At 38.0% G+C, this 19,258-nt stretch overlaps 3 protein-coding genes across 3 annotated transcripts; 2 read left to right on the forward strand and 1 right to left on the reverse strand.

Annotated features, from left to right (window-relative positions):
• Positions 1-760: 760 nt before the first annotated feature.
• LOC125238115 (programmed cell death protein 2-like) lies at positions 761-6,273 on the reverse strand. Its single transcript, XM_048145405.1, has 8 exons — positions 6,015-6,273; positions 5,772-5,938; positions 5,480-5,677; positions 5,051-5,163; positions 4,446-4,570; positions 3,536-3,689; positions 2,794-2,929; positions 761-2,231 (listed from the first exon to the last, which is right to left on the reverse strand). The coding sequence occupies exons 1-8, from the start codon at positions 6,120-6,122 to the stop codon at positions 1,919-1,921; spliced, it is 1,314 nt and encodes a 437-aa protein (XP_048001362.1). The 5' UTR covers positions 6,123-6,273; the 3' UTR covers positions 761-1,918.
• A 3,699-nt stretch (positions 6,274-9,972) lies between these two features.
• LOC125242329 lies at positions 9,973-14,063 on the forward strand. The gene is made up of 4 exons (XM_048151105.1): positions 9,973-10,172; positions 10,594-10,864; positions 11,968-12,171; positions 13,204-14,063. The coding sequence occupies exons 1-4, from the start codon at positions 10,131-10,133 to the stop codon at positions 13,479-13,481; spliced, it is 795 nt and encodes a 264-aa protein (XP_048007062.1). The 5' UTR covers positions 9,973-10,130; the 3' UTR covers positions 13,482-14,063.
• LOC125242328 (retinoid-inducible serine carboxypeptidase-like) lies at positions 13,970-19,158 on the forward strand. The gene is made up of 9 exons (XM_048151103.1): positions 13,970-14,100; positions 14,875-15,134; positions 15,421-15,520; positions 16,391-16,521; positions 17,265-17,375; positions 17,550-17,880; positions 17,964-18,041; positions 18,213-18,361; positions 18,645-19,158. Exons 1-9 carry the CDS (start codon positions 14,034-14,036, stop codon positions 18,708-18,710), a joined length of 1,293 nt encoding a protein of 430 aa, XP_048007060.1. The 5' UTR covers positions 13,970-14,033; the 3' UTR covers positions 18,711-19,158.
• Positions 19,159-19,258: the final 100 nt, after the last annotated feature.

Raw genomic sequence — 19,258 nt, forward strand, 5'->3', positions numbered from 1 at the left:
ATCACTTATCGCGCGACCATGCTTCCCGTGCGGTAGAGTTATGAGCGATTTTTATACCGTGCAAGTGTTATTTTAAACGTCACTTACACAGACCGAACTTTCAATATCATCGCTGCAATTAGCAAATAAATTTTGACAAAGCGGCTTTATAGCAATCGACAAAGTGGGACGTTTTCCCGTGCACACTCACAAATGAAGTAGGTACGTTATTGTATACAATAACTCCATTTCATAACTGCCTACAATGAAAACACAAGACTGAGTATAGTGTGCCATATAGTTACAGTTAGCATAGTTCTTACTATGTTACGGCAGTTCTTAGAACTCCATTCTCGCACACCAATTGATCCACATACGAATTGTGAGCATTTTTTTGCTGACCCATATGGCCGGGTTAAGTACAGTCACCGGCATAAACAAGTGATGATTTCTGTACCTTGTCACTTTAACGTCGTGTCTGAAATGTCATACGAAATTGTCAAACGATTTAAAGCGACAAGGTACAAAAATCATCACTTATTTATGCCGGTGACTGTACCAAAGTCACAATATGGCTTACGCTTCGTAAGGGTTTCGTAGCTAGGTCTCAGACAGAGCCAGACCAGACTTGTTGTGTTTCGAATAGTTTCCATCGTCACGTAGCTGTAAGCTGTACTATTTTAAGTCATAACTAAAATGAATGTTCACTAATTTTTATTTTAACAGTTTTTGCTTATTATGAAGCCGAAAGGTAAAACTTGATAAATAAAAACACTTTGTAAGACTCCATGAACATATTTATTAAACATAGAAGTATCTTTATTGCACATTTTACTGCACATCTATTTAAAGAAGGAAATTATGATCTAAAGAAATAAGAGAACGTGAAGTTAGGTAGGAGTTCAGCTTAAACGAAGACATATATTTTTAATATATAGCCACAAAATAGGTATATCAAATATTGAACATAAGTACAATGTAAGATAACAATAGCTTACCATCTACCCTAGCGTTTGCTGTGATGACACATTTAACCTATAGGTTAATAAGAATAATAAGAACACCACTTAATAACAATACTTGGATTGGGGTTCTACCTTCACAAAGATGGCCAAAAGAGAAACAACACTTATAAATGATACAGCATGATTACTGAGAAATATATCACAGATGAATGTTTACATTCACTTCACATAATTATAAATAAGATTTCATATCACACACACTTAAGAAATAAAATAAATAGCTTAAAGAAATGAATATCTCTAGTTATATGTAACTTAGAGATTAAAGACCACTTAATTCTACTGGAGTACATCGAAGTAACACTTGACACTAAATGCACTTTACCAGAATGCATACAACTGTTGTATGGACGAAAACATGTTATTGACTATTTGTTGGACTATTTTTATGGTATTCCTATCGATTAGAATTAGAACATTATAGGAATGGCAACATTATTATTCTAAATTTCTGTGAGACGTAAAATGCTTTCTATATTCGTAATTGAAGACTAGTATTGTTAAATCACTGCTTTTATATCATTATTTATTTAATAATGGACACGCGTGGTCGTTTCCTTTAAACATTCATTTAGTTATAACGTTCGATTAACTGATTTTAACATTTAACATTCCATCTCTTTTCTTTTACATCCTTAAAGGCAAGTTTGGCATCTTTACTTTTGATTAAGCCACCTATATGTGCGAAGCCAAGGAAACGTGACAGTAGGATAGTAGTTAAGGCTATTCGACAAAAGGCTTTATATACTTTTTTATTTTTAGTGTTCGAATTTGTCCGCCGTTTAACACTAATCAGAATAAAACTTCATGCTATAATAAGTTTGGCGATTCTCTACACCTACAGAATAAAATGACAGCCATCAGGGTATCGCTGTACTGTACTACTGACACATTTCGCGGCCGCTCGGCACCGCTTAAACGACTTCGGGCTGGAAGACGACGGTCTCGGGCACGAGCGCGTCGCCCGGCTGCCAGCAGCTCTGAGCGCACGTGAACACGAACACGGACAGGAAGTGCAGGTGCGAGAGAGCGGGAGGGGGCGACGCGAGGCCTACGGGCGGGAGCGAGAGGGTGGCGGCGAACTCGGGGACCAGTTGGAGTTCGCAGATGAGGCGGTCGCCGCAGCGCGCGCAGGCGGCGGGCGCGCCGGGCGACTCCGGCGAGCGGCTGCCGCCCGCGGCCCGCGGCAGCGGCGCGCCCAGCAGCGGCGCCTCCAGCCGGGAGTACCTGAAACCCCAAAGAGTGTTGGAATACGTGAGAGTCGTTCTTGACAGCTTTTCAATATTTGTATAAAACTATTTTTTATACCACGTCGGTGGCAAACAGGTATATCGTCACTACTTTGAAAAAATCTCGTATCTCACGCTGCTCCTAAAAGTTAAAACGCAGTAAGTCTATATGCATTCCATACATACTACAATTTTCTTTTCATTGACAGACGAAGATACAAGTTTTTTTAAAAGTAGTGACGATTTATTACATTTACACGATATGTGTCTATAACTTGTCGTAAACGGCTCCTAAAAAAATTGATCGATGATTTTGTAGTCCAGCCTAGTAGGAGCGAGCCGAGTTTAAGGACCAAATCTATATATTTTTCTTTCTTAAATAAGTTAGAGCCTAGTTGACCACAATCAGTACAATCACTGCTTATAATAGTTACAACATCTCAGCTGGCCTCGAAAAAAAAAAGACTCACTACTGAGAAAACGCAGCCGTTACAAAACGCCAACCTAAACTTGATTTTCAACTTCATTAATCAATGATTTTGATTTTACATAGAAAGTACCTTAAGATCTGTCCCGGGTTCTTCCGGAGCCGCGACAGGAAGGCGTGGAAGAGGCGGTCGCCGTGCAGCGGCGCCGTCTCCTCGTACTGCTCCTCGTCCGGCCCGCCGCCGCCGCCGCCGGCGCATACCTCTAGTTCTGATTGAAACATATTTCAAAAATCATAAGTAGCAGAGAATTAACACATTTTTTATCAAACTCGCACACTAAATGTGCTATTGCACGCAGGCGGAGCGGGAGTTATAGAAGAATCGTTCTCCGTAGGCAGTTATGAACTTTTCAGTACCGTATTTAACCTTTTATTTATTTTTTGACATATGTTTTACATTGCGTCATGAAAAACATTGTGTGTAACTCGGGGCACAAGAATATTGCAAACTCGAGTGTTTAAATCGTTCCGGCAAGCCGTCGTGATTTAACATACTCTTGTTAAGAATATTTAACTTTCCCCCCACGTTGCAGAACGTACTATATTAGTGGCATTGGCTCGATATCGATATCTGTCCATAGGTGCTTATAAGTGCCATTAGAATAAAAGGCTTTTTTATTTTATTTTAGGTGCTTATTGTTATATATACCCCTTTACCTAACCCCATGTAATCGGCTACGTACGCTTTGACACTGACTGTGTTAATTTTGAACAGTAGTACTTACTCTGAACAGTAGGAATATGAACAAGCCACAACTCTAGTAAATAAACATGTAAAATAATGTACCGTTGATAAGTATATTATCTCGAATTACCGTTTTCTTTCTTATATTTGTTGAGCAATTCTGTCACCCTGTCGTCTTGGCTAGCCGCCTTGTGCCACTCTTCTTCAACGTAAATGTATTTGGGCACGAATTGCATCGGAGCGCACATCAGCCGGCTTCGTACGTTCTGCGGTAACTCGGCTGTCTGTAATCATTTTGTTTAAATGAGTAATGAAGCGTAATGAGTATTTTCACACTCATTATGCATTTACATTATCATGAGGTGTTTTATTGGTTTGCAATCAAATATTCATTACTGTTGGGCCAAAATATAACGCATAATAATATTAATAATTGACTATGGGTTCTTAATGAAAAAGTACTTCATTTGCATTGGCAATACGGCATTTGTCCGCCTTTTATACTTAGGGCCGGTTGCATCAAACCGTCTGTCACCGTTAAAGCGTTCGTTAAATTTTATTGTATGGGAAGTTCCATAGACATCTACTGCGTGACGATGATGTGTCTGTCAAATGTAGTTGATGCAACTGGCCCTAAGTTTATGTTTTTCTTCTTCTACAATAGAGATTAAATAATAGTTCAGCTGATGGCAAATTTACTAGTGACCATGTCATATTATCATGTAAAGCTGTATTTCGTGCAAAAGGCATGGCTATTACATTAATAAATTTTTCAGCATGAAAAAAGTTATGTTTCAGTGTTTTTATTCATTTTTATCTTAAGTAAATAGCGGCTCAATATTTTAAGATCCGCCGTTGACCGTTTTCAAGATTCTAAATGTAACAAAAAACAAAGTTTAACTTGATGTCACTGATCCACAGTTCAGCTCTATCTTTTATGAGGTGAATCAATAAAGAGTATTCATATATCTATCCACCCACTGCATGAACCAATGAAGAGCATATTGTTGGTTCAGCAGCTCCTACAACAAACATAATACCTGGTGCAGGAGTGCCTCTATATCGCTGGAGGCAGCAGTGGGTGTGTCCACTGTGACGAGGCCCGGCTCATCGCCTCCCTCCAGCTCAGCTGCGGCCACTGGCACTCCTATAGCCCCCACAGCTCCTGATACAAAAGAAATAAAATATTTTTTAAGGAATATAATCATGTCATGATATTTCCCTGAAGGATATTGGATTGACCTTTGGTGACCCCATGATGAGGTTGGTATGGTATTGTGGTGGTTCTGTATTATTAGTAAAATGTTGTCCTTCAACAAATATTGGGACTGTATGTACAAAATCATCTCAATTAACGGCTTATAGCCAGAGACAAGTTCCAGTTGGGTAATGGATTGTTGATTGAATTGAAGCACGAAGCTCAAGACCGATTGAGGTGGCGGCGCACTGTGGACGCCCTCTGCCCCACCTAGGGGATATAGGACTTTAAGTCAAAAGTAAGTCAATGGATTGTTGATGCATAACAGAAAAAAAAAGCAATATTATGTAGAAGTTGAAGAAAAAAAGTACTAAATGGTGCTTTAATTTTGAGATTGATGTACAGTGTTGCTACAAATTACGATATAAATGTTTCTAAACAACTTACCTTGCACTGGAGACATGTTAGCATTGTGTGCATCAAACACATGTAGGTTGCCAAGCGCTTGCTCCACAGTTTCCACTTCTAAGGAGTTGCTTTCTTCATCTTCATCAGAATTTCTGGTTGAAACATTAACAGTTTTTAGAAAAGTCACTTATGTGTAAAACACTTTGTGTCAAAAACAATTTCCCTGTATCTTATATGGCACCAAAAGAAACCTCTTCTAAAAAGTCATATTTGTTCTAATACAGTACAAGTAGCAGTATGTAACTTTAGCACTGAAATGTGGAGGGGATAGCTGCACTTATTAAAACTGCTGTGCTTATTAAAACTTATTTGTGGTTCATGTTTGATTGAGAAACACAAAAACATTCAATTCATTTCTCTTTTTTAGAGAATAATTCCTAAATAAAAAATATTTTATTTAAATTTTACCTGTGCATGCCATTATTAGGACTAGGAGCATTATCCACATTCATAAAATTCCCATTAGCGGTGTCCCCATTGTCATTCTCATCCCATTCATCAGCGCCCGTGCACCAACTGAGATTAGTCTCAACTGAAGGCAAGTTCACTATTGTACTTGACTGTTTAATGGAGTTATCTTGGTATTGGCTCCGAACGCAAACCCAACTGAAAATAGTTTAGAAATACAGCTTGTAATAAAATATAAGCCTCTAAACATCTTGAATTAGCTTTTTAATATCAATGCTATTTCATTGTTTACCTCTCTGATTGAATCCAGCAATTAGGATTGATACAGGCGAAAAGATATAAAGTGCGATGATAAACTGAATTTTCAAGAGGAGCATAGCATTGGACGATTAATATTCTGTGCAATCCACATAATTGACACTTGGAAGGAAATTGTACGTTCTCGAGAGGCGGCCAATCCTGGAGGAAACAATTATCTTATTATCATGATTTGTTAACCTATTTCAATATTCTAAAAAAACATATTGCCACTTACGGGAAATCCACCAATTTTATTTACTGTGTAATTTAATAAGGTTTGGTTTTTTTCACCCACTGCCTCTTCTTCGTACCCTAAGTAAACTTTACCCTGCTGTTTCGCCATTGTACGTTCATAAATTTAAGATTTTATTTAATCAATCGCGCGGAAAATACAAGGCATTGAACACAAAAGTAGGACAGAATTGATTGATTTTGGAATTTGACAACTTTGACGTTGACGTTTAATGCAGTGTTGACACGACAAAAAATGTTTCAATATAAAGGGCTTATGTGGGAGGGCCCTATGGGCCTCAGATGAAGAATACTATAGATTTGACGTAAGCGTACACCCGTAAGGGACAGATATAGAATAATGGAGCGAAATTAAGAAGTACTTTAAAAATGGCTGACAGTTTACCATAAACAACCTACGTAATCTGGGCGGATAATAAGCTTGACGTCACGTACATATCCCTTACCGCATACTGTGACGTATACAATATTTGTTCAAATTTGAACTATAACAGTTGTCAGTAGAGTAGAATTTATAACGGCCAAATGTGGAACAATATGCGGTTAAGGGTTATTATTTGCCACAAACTCGTTTGTGGCAGCGGCGGAAAAGTGAAACTATGACAAAGACAAACAATAACATTTTGCTCTCTGTCACTCTTATTATAATTTGTATGTGACCATCTCGTTCGGTAGTGGTATTATTATTTGGCTGTCTAGTCTATAGTATCTTTTGTTTAAGGTATGGGCCGTACCGCACCAAGTAAAGGTCATCCTGTAAGTGGGAGCGAGATAGAATTATTCTTTTCTTGCTCTCACTCGTGTGGACGACGCGGCCGTGCCTTAGCTACTTTATAATGAATTATCCTTTGCCTTTCGCAAACGTGAAAATAACATCCTTCACTCTTTGTTACTTTCTATCCTTTCCATAGTGATAGTAACATAGCAAAGTTAGTATTATTCTGAAACACACCTAACCGGTCACTAAAAAAGGCGCGAAATTTTTGAAATCAACGAGAGACTAATGAGCAGGGTCCGTAACTTTCATGCCGATGATATCAATTTGACGTCACGCTGCATATAGGATGATTCAAGAATTTTATTTAAAAATTAATCATTATTCATCAATCAGTTTAATCTTGACTGCAATACTAATCTAATTCATACGTGAAATAATTAATACCTACTTGATACGTGAAAAATAAATTAAATTACTTGTTTATTCTTTATACATACCTTTTATTCAATAGTTTTGTTACCATATTTCAATAAATTATAAAAACAGAACAAATGGTTTCCTTTTCATTTCACGTATCAAGTAGGTATTAATTATTCTACGTATGAGTAGCTTGTTTTAAAAGTCATTTGTACATGATTAAATTGATTGATGAATAATGATTAATTATTACAATATAATTACCTATTTGAATCATTCTATATGCAGCGTGACGTTAAATTGATGTCATCGGCATGAAAATTACGAGCCCTGCTAATGAGTAATGAGAGACTGCCTATTAAGGTAGCTAAGTAGGTATTGCACTATGAAGGGTTTCGTAAGTGTTATAAATATTATAATTGAAAACTTTCACTAGGTACCTTTTACCTTTCGACTTGGCATTTGCTAAGAGGCGTTAGGCAACTGTTAATGCTTACTGATTAACAGCACGTTGACTCAGCCCATCTGTTGTAGACCTTGATGATCCTTACGTAGAAACGGACCTGCCATGATTGTAAATGAATCTGATCTAACCGCGGAGAAAGGACCTAAATGGATGTCTGCAAGTGTGTCAAGTTATGACTACTAATGAGGAGCAGGTTGCAATATGTTTCTTAAGTTTGAGGACTGTCTTTCCAATAGGGTTTATTTTTGTAAGGGAACCGTACAAAATTGTCCCTTTTGAAGTGAGTCGTCTCGTGACTTGTTAATGATTGTTGTCAAGATTAAAAAGTAAAATTTTGAATAAACCCCCTACCGCGACATAGTGGACCGATTTTCAAGAAACATGGCTAAGAACACTCCCTACTAATTCAGCTTTAAAAAAAAAAAACTAAATTTAAATCGGTTCATAAGTTCGGGAGCTACGATGTCACAGACAGACACACACACAAACAGACAGACACGTCAAACTTATAACACCCCGTCGTTTTTGAGTAGGGGGTTAAAAACGCGATGTAGGAAATGAGCGTCCAGTTCAACGTACAGCGACATCCATCGGCAAATTAAGTAAACTTAATGTACGCGAGCTTAAAGTACCTATGGAAGATGACTTTTACCCTTTTTGATTTTAACCATTAGTACTCTATTTGAAATCAGGTATTTTCATTGTTAGAGGTGGCGCGCTTTTGTCGCGACCATGGGCTAGTATGAAAGTGCGCTCACGAAGCGACGCAACTTTTCAATTTCATACAAATACGTAAGTCGCCGAGCAACTGTGTTGCCCGTGGGCGCGCACCCTAATTCTGTAAAAATTGCTGATACCACGGAAGTATGACGCTGATACAATAAACAGTGCAAGGGTAGTACATAGTAGTTCAATGTGCAAGGGTGGTGAAATTGAAAATGTAAATCTGAAATATTTTTTATAAATTTAAGAAAAAAGTTTTCTAGATTTGTGTTCAATGCATGTTTGGTAAAAAAAATATAAATTTTCACTGATTTAAACTTTCACGATTATTACACATAATTATTTTTAAAATCGGGACTTAATCGCGTATGAGTATGACTACATATTATGGCCGCTGTACACATATGGCCAACGGTTCCACCAACCCTTTGTGAAACCCCTTGGCCAAGATAAGAGCCGCTGTTTACACATTGGCGAACCAATCACTTGGCATTGGCTCTTCATGAAAGATGGACGTGGAATGGAAAAGTCTAGGAAATTCTAGGTCATAGACGTTGTCAGAAAAATTTGATTAAAAAATAATAACCCCGTAGTAAAATTAAATTATTTGAAATATTAACAATTTTTTGAATATTCTGATAAGAACATTTATCTTTTTTAGGAAATACAATAAACATTTGCAAGGTTATTTTATTTCCTAAAATCTACACTATTATTGGCATAGATAAACTTATTATTTTCGTAAATATTTTACTACTGTCCTCTCTGACGGCTGACGACCAACTGGAATGAAGCGCCAACGTGTAAACGCAGTTGGCCATTGGCGCCAAGATCCTTTGATGTGTGGACAAAAAACCGACACCAATCGGTTGGCCGGCAAGCGCAAGCGCCAACTGCCAACTTACGGCCAACTAGCCCTCTACACGCTTGGCCAAGGGGGTTGGTGGAACCGTTGGCCATATGTGTACAGCGGCCATTAAACTGACCTCCAACGTTTCAGGGACGGCGTTGTCCCCGTGGTCTCGGAGGATACGCGAATTAAGTCCCGATTTTAAAAATAATTATGTTATAAATTTTCGTTGGTAAACTTCGGAGGTCTTCGGAGATAAAGGGGGAGGCACGGTATTTTTTTTTACATTTTCCCTCAAAAATACACAACAAAAAATATATAAAAAATTGTTTTGAGCTCTTTCTAACGATACCCCACTTGACCTAGTTAGTAACTTGACATTTTCAGTTTGCCTCCCTTTATTGGCTATTTTCTATAATTAATATTAGGAAATGAAAAAAAAAACTTTCAATCTGTAGAGGTTAACGATGTTCATAAGTATTATAAATTTCAAAGCGATAGCATAAGTAGTTCTCGAGATATTTAGTAATTGACAGACAGACAGATAGATGGACAGAGTGGAGTTTAGTCATAATACAGATCTTTCAGAATATCGTGCAGTCAATACCTACAATGTTCAGGTTAAGTTAAGTATTAAGTTTAATGCTCGAATTTAGAGTAATTAGAGATGTAATTATATTCCCATAAAAAGTAATTCTGCAAAACAAAACCATGTTGACATCGTTTGACCTGTATTCGCAATTTTAGTGTGATAGCAATTTATGATTTAGCATAAAAGGAGCGGTCGTTGCCCAAGGATTTACACATTCGCTCCACGCGCGTGGGAGCCCAAGGAACGGTAATGCGGACTGCCGCTCGGCGATCAGACCACCGGCGGGCGTCGAAGCGAAGTGTTATTTTTCTATAATAACTTTTAAACCAAAACATGTCGTTAGAAGCGAAAGTATCTAGCCTCCATGTGATTTTGGTCAGTATAAGTATATAGGGATACCTGGGTACTTATCTATGTGGTAAAGTGCGGTTGTTTTGCTGCCCTTGAAGCAAAAACGGATTTTTGCTTTGAAGGTTGTGTTTTGTATGCAAAAATAAGAATGTGAATTTATGAATTATTTTAATAATTAACAATACAAGTGTCGTGTATCCGTAGCCCTCCTTCAACTCTGGACTGGAACTAGCTTTTCGGAATTATAAATATTAAATATATCTAATGCAGCTCTATCTCTAGCTTGATTTGATTAACTTATTTAGGTACCTACCAGTCGCCGTTCGGTAAACCCAACAGCAGCCGTGTCAAATCCAAACTGGTCCCAATAGATTCCCCGGAATACCCTATTAGTGTACTGAAAATCAAAGCAAAATTAAAATAAGAAAAACTTCCTTATTTGCAGGTTTTAATTTCCTTCGCGCCATTACAAGGGGTGACAGTGAAGCCGGTGCGATGTCCGACCAATAAAATAGCCCCTCACAAAAGGTCTCCATATGTGGGGCAGTACGGAACCGGCGGCGCCCGAACGCTCGGAGCGTTCTACGACTTGCTGAGCCCAGGCGGGCCGGGCGGGGCGCAGCTCGACCAGAGCGGGCTGCAGGAGCGGCCGCAGGAAGATGACCCCGACGACTGTGGCGACATCGAGGATTATGACGAGACGGACTTGAGTTCTCGTAAGTGTTATGCCTATTTTGTGGAAAATAATATCACTTATGTTGCCTTTAGAATTATCGCTTTCTCTCTGCCTGAAAGGATTTTTCTGGCTTTTTTTTTTCATGTGTTGGTAGCGAAGCAGACAACCTGTATATTTTGACTAAAGTGCACAGTTTGTAACTAAAGAGTTAAAAGCTTGGCTCTATATGAGGTCGGATAACAGTGATAACTTTTCGACAGGCGAGATGTATGGTTTCGTTTTTAATATTTTATAGAAAATAGTGTTGGAGGAATAAGGCCTGATTTAGACTTAGTTTTTTGTATGGAAAGCGAGCCACCTTAACAACCTAGGTAGGGTGGGTAACCATGTTGTGACCAAAATAACAGGAAGAGTGATATTAATGATCATTAACTAGTTTAACAACACGCGACTTAACATAGTGTTTTAGCAATAGGAAGAAGAGTTTAAAAAACATATTTTGTATTACGTTTATTGAAACACCCTGTATATTTAGGTAACGATAACGTGATTATAACCATCATAAATAGAGGTCCGTTCTGCGTATTGACTTTCATCTGCACATAATATTTGTACGACATTACATAACTGCCCAAAGTTTGCAAAACCATCCCTTTAGCATATTCAGTGCGAAAGTTTTTTGCGAGACGTACGTTTTACGTTATAAGGCTATAAATATGTATAAAGCGTAGCATGACCCAGTACATGTAATCGATATTACTGCGAAATACAAGTTCTTATTTGATACTTTGCAGTCAATCCGCCGTACACACATCAAGGGTAGGTACAATACAACCCAACAATCGATTCTTTTTCGGGGGTCTATTTAATAGGCCTGGGCAGGCCACGAGTACTCAGGATATGTATAACGTCCCGGCCACGACATTGGTCTAAGCGCGGCAGCGGTGAGCGGCGGCCATACATTGGAGCGAGACACAGCGATGGGACTTTTCATTCGCACGTATGGCTCCCGCTCACCGCTGTCGCGCTTAGAGCAATGTCGTGGCCGGGCCGTAAGGCGTCGCACTGCAAGACCCAGTACATGTATTCGATATTTCTACGAAACAAATAGTGAAATACACGTTCTTATTTGATACTTTGCAGTCAACCAGCCGTACACATATCAAGTCAATCAGCCGTACAACTACAACAACCGCTTCTTCTTCGGGGGTCTATTCCGACCTGGCCAGGTGTCGAGTACTCCGCCGCCACGCCCGACGTACAAGCCCTCGGCCGCGCCCCCGTACTGGTCGGGCGGATATTTCAGCAACAACCATTACCGGCCGCCGGTTCAACAAGAACCATCAGGTGCGTTTTTTTAGAATAGTAGTAGTACAGTCATGTGTAAATATATGGGTGTACAGTACACATCTTACTCAAAAATATGTCTCATAGCATCTTAATAGCCGGGTCCACTCAAGGCTTACTGTTCTATTAAATTACGTATTTAATATTTCAATAAAACTATTTAACAAGTGCCCAACATAGATGTTATTAAGACAAAGAAACATATATTGATTTAGACTAACACGATTTGCACTCATAATTTTAGAACAAAACGGGACTTAATCGCGTAAACACTTACATTTATATTTGGTTCTAAAATTACAAAGAAACATTGAAGTAAGTCGAGTATCCTACTTTGTCGTGCTAGTGTTGTAAGTAAGGCAATGAGTTATGTTATGAGTTCACTAGGCTAATAAACAAAGATTAGAATACCTCGAAGGGACCAGGCCCACTCAAGGCAGTCCTTGAAAGGCAAAACTCGTTACTCTACTTACGGCAGCAGCTTGCAAATAGAACGGCAAGAATTTCTTATTAGGGTATTTGTTTATGTTTATATCTACATATATTAATAATTATGTGACGTCTCCCGGGTAAAGGTACCTTTACGAAGTTGGCGTTTACGCAATTATTAATGACGCTGCAATACTGATGATGCGGTGCTATGCGACGTAAGCGCCGACCGCCAGGGTACCTTTTCTGTAGAACATCACGTATTTATGGTATCCGACAAAATATGTCTTTTGCTTTTAATTTTAACGGTTAAATAATATATCCACTTCAGACCTATTTATATTGGCTTTAACAATCAGTAGTTATTCAAGTTTTTCAGGATTTTTTATTGTTTTGTCCTTGTAATGTACTGTGAACTCGAACACACCTTGAGTAGGTAGATGTTTTCTGTTTCATTATACAAATATCTATTTATGTATGTAGTTATACATATGTAGGTACGTTGAATCTCTACTTACATTTAACTAGCGCGTAAATCTACATTAATTAGGTTTTAGCTGCAAAAGCTTAACCAGTTCTGAAATGAAATCCTCATGATTTCAGACTACGTGAAACCCGTACACGAAGGTGCTCTCGAGAATCATTCGACATATCGTCCGGACATCGTAGGAGGTCCGCTGGGGCACGTGGTAGGGCACCGTCCCGTGCATGCCACCACCAGGCCGGACTACACCACCACCAAGAGGCTTCACCACCAAACGCGGTACCCACCGCGACCTACCCCAGACCCGACCTTCACCAGGCCAGCCACACACAGACCAAGAATGTTCAACAACGACGGAATACTCGGCTCATTTATCGATCTACTACTATTTAGATGACTTAGTTGCATATTCTTATTTATTTCGCGTAGTTAAGTAATGTAATTGTTGTAGAGCCGAAACGCTCGTGGGTGACCTTTCGTTGTTGTATTCTAGCAGAAATACCAACACTTAACCTTTCACATTACACGTCATTTGCTTGATGCTAAGACGAGCAGGAACTGAGCGTGTCAGTCCTAAATGACGATCGTTTTCAATATTAATCTTGATTAAGGTGTAAACGCAGTAGGTATAAGGACATACTCGCTGTACCCGAGCTCGCCGTGGGTTAGGTAGTAGGTACAGCTAATCCAGCGTCTCGGATATCATCCCACATACTCGTATCTCTAATGGGGAGCGCGTGACAAACATCGTTTTAATGGAGACTAGTAATGGTGTTTGTGAATTTTCATGTTCATTTACCTCATTAATTCATTAAATATAAGTGTGAATGTGATGTCACCGCGAGTGGTGGCTGCTGACTGTAAACGCTTTTGAGCGGCTCAAAAGTTCGCATGTGTTTTACACCAGTGTCTGTGCTATTGTGTTTTTCGTCAATGTGAAGTTAATTCAATGATTAAAATAAATACAATGTTGTGGTTACCAGCGCTTGTTATTTTCACCTTGGCTCTCGATGGAGGTAATTTTTTTGTTGTATCAATACAGATTGAATTTGTAAGTTTATTCGATCGAATATGGACCTAATTGCTTCAGTAAAAACAATTGTTATGAAACTACAGTTTTCACTATTAATTTTAATTATAGTGGCTGGTGTGCTCTGCAAAATATAACATATTGTCAAAAAATTACGTTTATTTGTGAAAAGATATTTTCTGATACATTTAAACTATACTGATCTCAACACTAGGCAAATGATTATCCCCTGGAGGAGAAATGAACCTATAAACTAAATATAACATTCGCCCCTTGACAAAACTAATCAAAAAATTACGTTTATTTGTGAAAAGATATTTTCATGGATACATTTAAACTATACTGATCTCAACACTAGGCAAATGATTATCCCCTGGAGGAGAAATGAACCTATAAACTAAGTTAAGTATTATTATTCAGATTAAAAGATGAATACTCTAGATGAGTTTAAAAAATAAAAAAAAATACCGGAAACACCGTGTATATAATAATGAATAATCTTAGAATCTAAAAGGAAAAACAATAGTGGTTCATATAACTAATTAGTAGCAAGTTTACTTGAAATTAGGTAAGTGAATAATGACTTCGCAGTTTAACACACAAGTTGGATAATTTTATCACTTATTAGTTTAATCATAATATACGTTACCTAAGTGTTGAAAATGTTTGAAACTTTTCCTCAAAGTTTCAAACCTGAGTACCAAACCACTAAACATCCTCATAACTTGCGACGCATGACCCCAACCATTATCCGTTACAGTGGTACCAACGGAATACAATCCATATCTGGAATCATTGCGAACTAGACCTTGGAAGAGTTTCCAAAGCTATGTCCAAGCGCGCCCAGGGGCCTTCCTATTCTACTGGTTGTACTACGCAGACGGCACGCCCGCCGGCGCGTATCGGAAGCCCCTTATAATATGGGTGCAAGGCGGGCCGGGCCTGGCTGCCACGGGTATTGGCAATTTCGCGGAGTTTGGGCCGTTAGATATGGAAATGCAGCCAAGGAATCATACGTGGGTAAGAATAACGTGAAACAGTAAATCAATTTAATTTATACCATATCAAAACACTTATTTAGGACATAGATGTGAACCAACAATTACATTTCTGTATGTTTGTTCTTGTTTCCCAAACATACCTAAGACAAGTAGTCTCAATAAATATGTTAGGACAACTCTGACCTAATAACATAACTACCTACCTATATCTATGTGAAAAATATCTAAGAAAAATTAAGGAACCTAAATTAAATCTCAAGCAACTAAAGATCAGATTAAAAGCAACAAAACGACAAATGTTTCAGGTTAATGGAAGAAATGTGTTGTTGATAGACCATCCCGTTGGAACGGGGTTCAGTTACGCTACCAATGACTCCTTGCTTGTGAACACCGATAGAGAAATGGGTAATTATTACATGTATACGTATATGAATATATAAATTTATGAACTTTTACATAATTCCTTCATCAACTGGTAGGTATATATAATTTCTAACCCCCTTATTCATAAACGTACACTAAAATTAGTCAGTCACCCGTTGACCACGAACGCTGTAAAGAGTTCGAAACGTCGGGATGAATTTTAAATTCATTATACGCAATTTAATCCGTTTCCATAGTTTTATTTCATAAAATTATCAAGTCGATAAAGTTCGTTTGTCCCTTTCCGACTTATTGGTGTGTTAGAAAGGGACAAATGAACTTTATCGGCTTGATAATTTTAGTGAAAGTTTATGGGAAAGGGGGTAAGTAGATAAAGGTACAAAAATTCTGTGATTTAGAGAAACAAGAATGGGTAATAAAAATTAAACAGAGATTTGTGTAAATTATCTCATTGATAAATTGCGTGTAAAAACACCGACATACTTAACATAAATTACGAGTGTTTTACGTTTAATATGTTGTAGAGAAGAGGTACAAACAGTACATTTCCGTAATTATTTATGTATAACTTTAGGACTGTTTTGACTAGAATGTGCTTCCGCTTTTTCAACGCAAAACCTGTCATGCTAGCGTGATAAACTGAGAATTTTTTTAATTTTTGTTTAGTGAGTAATTAAAAGAATAACACTCTACAAACGTTACGCCGTGTCTTGCGTGGGCGACGGTCGCCGTCGCGTCTCACACTTTCATATCGATAAGGTTTGATTTCGTATGCGTCGCATTGCCGTCGCGCGACCATCGCACGACCGTCACCCACGCAAGCCACGGCGTTAGATTATTAGTCTATCTATTCGCTATCTGTATATAACATTTAAAATATATTGTTTACAGCAATGGACCTATCGAAAGTAATCAAGGCGTTTTTCAAGAAGCATAAAGCTTTCCGAAAAACTCCAACATATCTGTTTGGACAGAGTTATGGAGGCAAGTTGAGTCCGAGGTTGGGATATTATCTGCACACGGTACGAATCCCTTTACCTGATACCAAATACATAGCGTTATCGTAACTTCTTAAATCAATAGTATTTTTGTAATGGCCCCTGTACACACATGGCCAACGGTTCCACCAGCCCTTTGTGAAACCCCTTGGCCAAGATAAGAGCCGCTGTTTACACATTGGCGAACCAATCACTTGGTATTGGCTCTTCATGAAAGATGGACGTGGAATGAAAAAATCTAGGAAATTCTTGGTCATAGACGTTGTCAGAAAAAAAATATTCAAAAATAATAACCCCGTAGTAAAATTAAATTATTTGCAATATTAACAATTTTTTGAATATTCTGATAAGAACATTTATCTTTTTTAGGAAATACATTAAACATTTGCAAGGTTATTTTATTTCCTAAAATCTACACTATTATTGGCATAGATAAACTTATTATTTTCGTAAATATATCACTACTGTCCTCTCTGACGGCTGACGACCAACTGAATGAAGCGCCAACGTGTAAACGCAGTTGGCCATTGGCGCCAAGATCCTTTGATGTGTGGACAAAAAACCGACACGAATCGGTTGGCCGGCAAGCGCAAGCGCCAACTGCCAACTTACGGCCAAGTAGCCCTCTACACACATGGCCAAGGGGTTGGTGGAACTGTTGGCCATGTGTGTACAGCGGCCATAAAGTATAATACCTCTATTTTAGAAAATCATCATGTAAGTTACGAGTATACGTGCGATAAAATATTCTGAATATGTAATTCCAGGCAGTAGAAAAGAAGCGTCTCAAAATGAACTTCAAAGGCATAGGTATTGGAAGCGGATGGGTATCTCCAAGGGAAAGTACCTTGGTCCAACCGGATTTCTTGTACCTTATGGTAAGTCATTACTTTAGAAAGTCAACAAAATACCACGCTTAAACTATTACGAACGATTAAAGTCTTGAATACTAAACGATTAGCGTTTGAATTTTAAAATGTTTATTTTAAGCAAACAGTACCTAAACTTTCGACATTAGTTTTAAATAAAATATTAGGTATTCCTTTATACAGGGTGTCATCGACCAGAACACATATTTACGCGCCAAAGATATTGTGAAGGACATGAGTATATTTATAGACCAAAGCGAATTCATGAAAGCGTTGAGACTGGATTCCATACTATTTGTCATGTTTCATAGAGAAGGAGCAATGGACATAAACATGAATAATATCAATCAAGTCAGTCCATACCCTGCCTTAGACAGGTTGGCTGTGAAAGTGAATAAATATGTAAAGCCGATGCTGTCCCACGTGGTGAATCAAAGCATGCACTGGAACTACCACTCGGAAAGAGTATTTACAACGCTTTATAAGAACTTTTTCGTGCCGTCTACAAAATTCTGTAAGAAACATTTTGAGAAATTGTTTCATTTTCCTATATGTGTGTTTTACCACAAATAATGACTGAATTATTATTTATTTCAGTAGAAATGCTATTAAATAATACGAAGCTAAAGATAGCCGTTTACAATGGAAACTTGGATGTAGTAACACCATTAGCTGGTAAGCTGATACTTTTGCTTAGGCTAATAGTCAAAATGGTTAGTTTATAAACATAAACCGACATTTATGAAATGTGTTATAAGCTAATACCGGTGTAGGTACTTTGTATTATAAAAATCGTTACAGCGGTTTGCATAAAGAGAAGAAGTGCAATGTTTAATTTATTTACAGGTGCATCAAACTGGGTCCACAAGCTGGAGTGGCCCGGCGCTCAAGAGTTTAAGGAAGCCAAGAGACAGCCGATCCGAGGGTTCAGGAACGGGTTCTATAAACAATTCGGACAGCTGAGCTTCTGGTCCGTCTTCGGAGCTGGCCATTGGGTAATTATAAACACAATTTTTGACCCTGTAACTTTGTTGGGACTAGTTAGGAGATAAACATATCAAAAGTCCCTGGCCATAGCCCTTGAGCTGGGGGAGGGAGGGGTTTAAAGGTCCCATTTTTCGGTTTTCTGCTTTTATCTCTGAAACTATGCGTCCTAGCGACAAGACTTATTCTACGATATTAAATTATTATTTATTATATAAAAAATCTACAAATTTGACTCGGTAAGTTTTTCAATATCATGGATATTATAACTTATAATATGTTTCTTTGTTCAAGATTCCTGAGGACAACCCAATGGCGATGGAGCACATATTGGAACATATGCTGGACGTAAATAATTAGATCGGAAATGGTTAAGGGTATAAGTCTAGTCTGAAAACTGTTATTCATTTCATTATCAAAGTTTGTAGGTATTTATACCGCCTTTTGTTATACATTTAATAATGCAAGAAGGTATTTTAGGAATTACACCTTAAGTTTTTATAGCTTCGCGCAAAATATTTAGCTCTATGTGATGTGTGATAATGATGCCTAATTATATTAGCCAGGTTCACACAGAGCGACCCAGCTTTCAATATTTTACCTATTATTCGATAGAAGGACCTATTGCACTTGATGCACAAGGTCCCTTTTTAATGGAAAGCCACATTTATAGTCCTAACCCGAAGTAATCGAAGTATATTGTATATACACCGCGTTTTTTTTGTTTTCCGTTAAATTCGACACGTAGCTAGGTTCATTATCAGGGTTAAGTTAAATTCGCAAAAAAAATGTTTTCATCATTTTCATACATAATAATAAATGAATTTATTAGTGTGAGAGACCCTTAAGAATAACATTCATGTTAGTGTCAAGTGATTGACGGCACATGTGAAAACAAAGAACATTAG

This window comes from Leguminivora glycinivorella, chromosome 2 (genome assembly GCF_023078275.1).
Source record: "Leguminivora glycinivorella isolate SPB_JAAS2020 chromosome 2, LegGlyc_1.1, whole genome shotgun sequence".
In the NCBI taxonomy this organism is placed as follows: domain Eukaryota; kingdom Metazoa; phylum Arthropoda; class Insecta; order Lepidoptera; family Tortricidae; genus Leguminivora; species Leguminivora glycinivorella.